This window comes from Sitodiplosis mosellana, unplaced genomic scaffold (assembly GCF_009176505.1).
Source record: "Sitodiplosis mosellana isolate CC-2019 unplaced genomic scaffold, AAFC_SMos_1.0 Smas_scaffold_2750, whole genome shotgun sequence".
Lineage (NCBI taxonomy): Eukaryota > Metazoa > Arthropoda > Insecta > Diptera > Cecidomyiidae > Sitodiplosis > Sitodiplosis mosellana.
The window spans coordinates 1-2339 of NW_022597992.1; the positions used below are offsets into that span (position 1 = coordinate 1).

A 2339-nucleotide genomic window follows, 5' to 3' on the forward strand; every position below is an offset into this window, starting at 1 on the left:
ACTTCATCTTTGAATCAAATAAAACGACACTGAAAAATAACACTGACAACTTTACTCTGAAAAAACTTTCAAAGCAAAAGTAGAATTTTTTACAGATAGAAGTCAAACTTAACCATGATTATTTTATCTCATTGTGAACTTTTTTCTCATTTTTAACAGGATGGCGAGATTATTGATATTTTTCTTTGCTTTGGTGACTTTGATCAACACCACAAACGCAAATGAAGACGTAAGATTACACTTTATTCTTTCGAAAAATGCCCATAAATATTCTATTTCCTGGGTGCACGATCGAGATCATTGACCATTTTCTAGATATAAGGAAATACAAACTTTTAGTAAAGAAAAAATGAAGAAATTACAATAAGGCAAAAATAGAAATTATTTAAGGGCCTTTCAAAAGGTCATTTCAAAATAAGCACAATTCTTACATTTTACCACTTAACTTCCGCGAAATAGGATATCATAGAAGAAGAACAATTGCAAATTGTCCAAAAGCATAACGCAGATTTTGAGAAAGGAAAGACTTCATTCAAAATGAAGGTGAACCTCGCAGCCAGAAAACTCTTAGCTCTGACATCTAAATCTAAGAATATAATGAACGAGTATGTAAAAAAATCTTGTATTTTCATCAAAGATGACAAAAAATTATGCGAATATTTTACCGTTGCAGATTCAGATCTTTGGCAAAGAACATCAAATAATGTGTACCAAATGGATCGGAAGAAGTACCCGCATCCTTTGACTGGAGAAAGCGTGGTGCCGTAACAAAAGTTGGACTCCAAGGGAACTGTTCATCATGCTGGGCATTCACTGTCACAGGGGCATTGGAAGCCTTTTATAAAATTAAAACTGGAAATTTGGTACGACTATCGCAACAGTACCTACTCGATTGTTCCGACTATATTGAAAAATCAGGAAAAGTAGAAGACAAATGTGAAACAGGCAATCATCCAGGACGAGGATTGAAGTACGTACAAAAAAATGGCATATGTAAAGCGGACAGTTATCCATACACTGCCAAGAGCGGTAGATGTGACAAAAGCGTAGAACGCAAAAAATTGCATCCAATTAACGATATCAGAATAGTTGTTAAAAATGAAGAAGCATTAAAAAAAGCACTATATTTGAATGGACCATTGATTGCTGGCATAAATGCTTCTGAACGATCGTTCGAGTTGTACAAAGAAGGTGTATATTACGATAAGGAATGCGGGAACGGGGATCTGCATTCAGTACTCATCGTTGGATATGGCCATGATGGGAAGTACGGAGATTATTGGATACTAAAAAACAGTTGGGGCACAGGTTGGGGCGAAGATGGCTTTATGAAATTAGCTCGAAACAGGAACAACCACTGTGGTATTGCAGATGATGTTCTCTTTCTTATGTGAATGTCTCATTGGATGGGTTTTTCCCCAGAGGTTTTCCCAAACCAAAATGTCCTCTGTACATAAAGTAAGATATCAGTTAATTCTCACTTGTGAACTGACTTTGTAATGACAATGCAAACAATGTATTACACAACAATTAACAAATATTTTCAAATAAAAGTAGAGAATTGAAATTCGAAGTGTTTTTTCTTTAGAATTTTGTGTTCAACCGGCACATCTGTTTGTCGTTTGGTTTTGAAATTTCTTGACTATGTCTGTTCATTCCACAAAATTCTCTAAAATGAAACTCATGTATTCACAATAATCATTATTTTTGAATTTAGAAGAAAAACTTGCGTTGCGATGAATTATAGTGGCGTAATATCACTTTGATATGAGACTTTCATCGTACATATAGGAATCTGAAGCGATCTTTGCGAACAGTTTAGATGATTGCGTGCAAAAATTTATTAAATGGTTTGACCATTGATCAAGATGAAAGAAAGCAATCCTCGCATATCATCTCTTCCAATTCATTTGAGCGACTGGTCAAAATTACAAAGACTTATAAGTCTTGCAATTTGCATAAATGCAAATGATATCACTATATTGAAATGGTTTTTTTGTGTTCACACATCACTATGAATATCGATGTTAACGCGCACTCCCAAATCACATAATCTGATCACTCAAATAAACGCAACTTCTGTATGAAGGTGGAGCTATCGCTCTACAAAGTCATTTCCCGCACTGAGACCTGACTCACATCAACTCAATCATCCAGCGTCTACTTTCCAAGTAACTTCAACGTTTATCGCTGCGACAGATCAAGTGACACTGAGCAAATGAGAAGCAGAAGAGCAGGAGGGGTTGCTGTCTTGGTACATTCAACATTGGTTAGTCGGCGAATTGGTTTTATACAATTTATCTACAATTTTTTGGAACCATTCTTCATTCGAAAAAAAA

General features: G+C 35.3%; 1 protein-coding gene across 1 annotated transcript; it reads left to right on the top strand.

The window, feature by feature from the left end:
- Positions 1 to 704: 704 nt before the first annotated feature.
- LOC129571536 (cathepsin S-like) lies at positions 705 to 1485 on the top strand (the record flags this gene model as incomplete). The annotated part of the gene is made up of 1 exon (XM_055451340.1): positions 705 to 1485. A coding segment is annotated over one exon (690 nt), but the record flags the coding sequence as incomplete, so codon positions are not given.
- Positions 1486 to 2339: the final 854 nt, after the last annotated feature.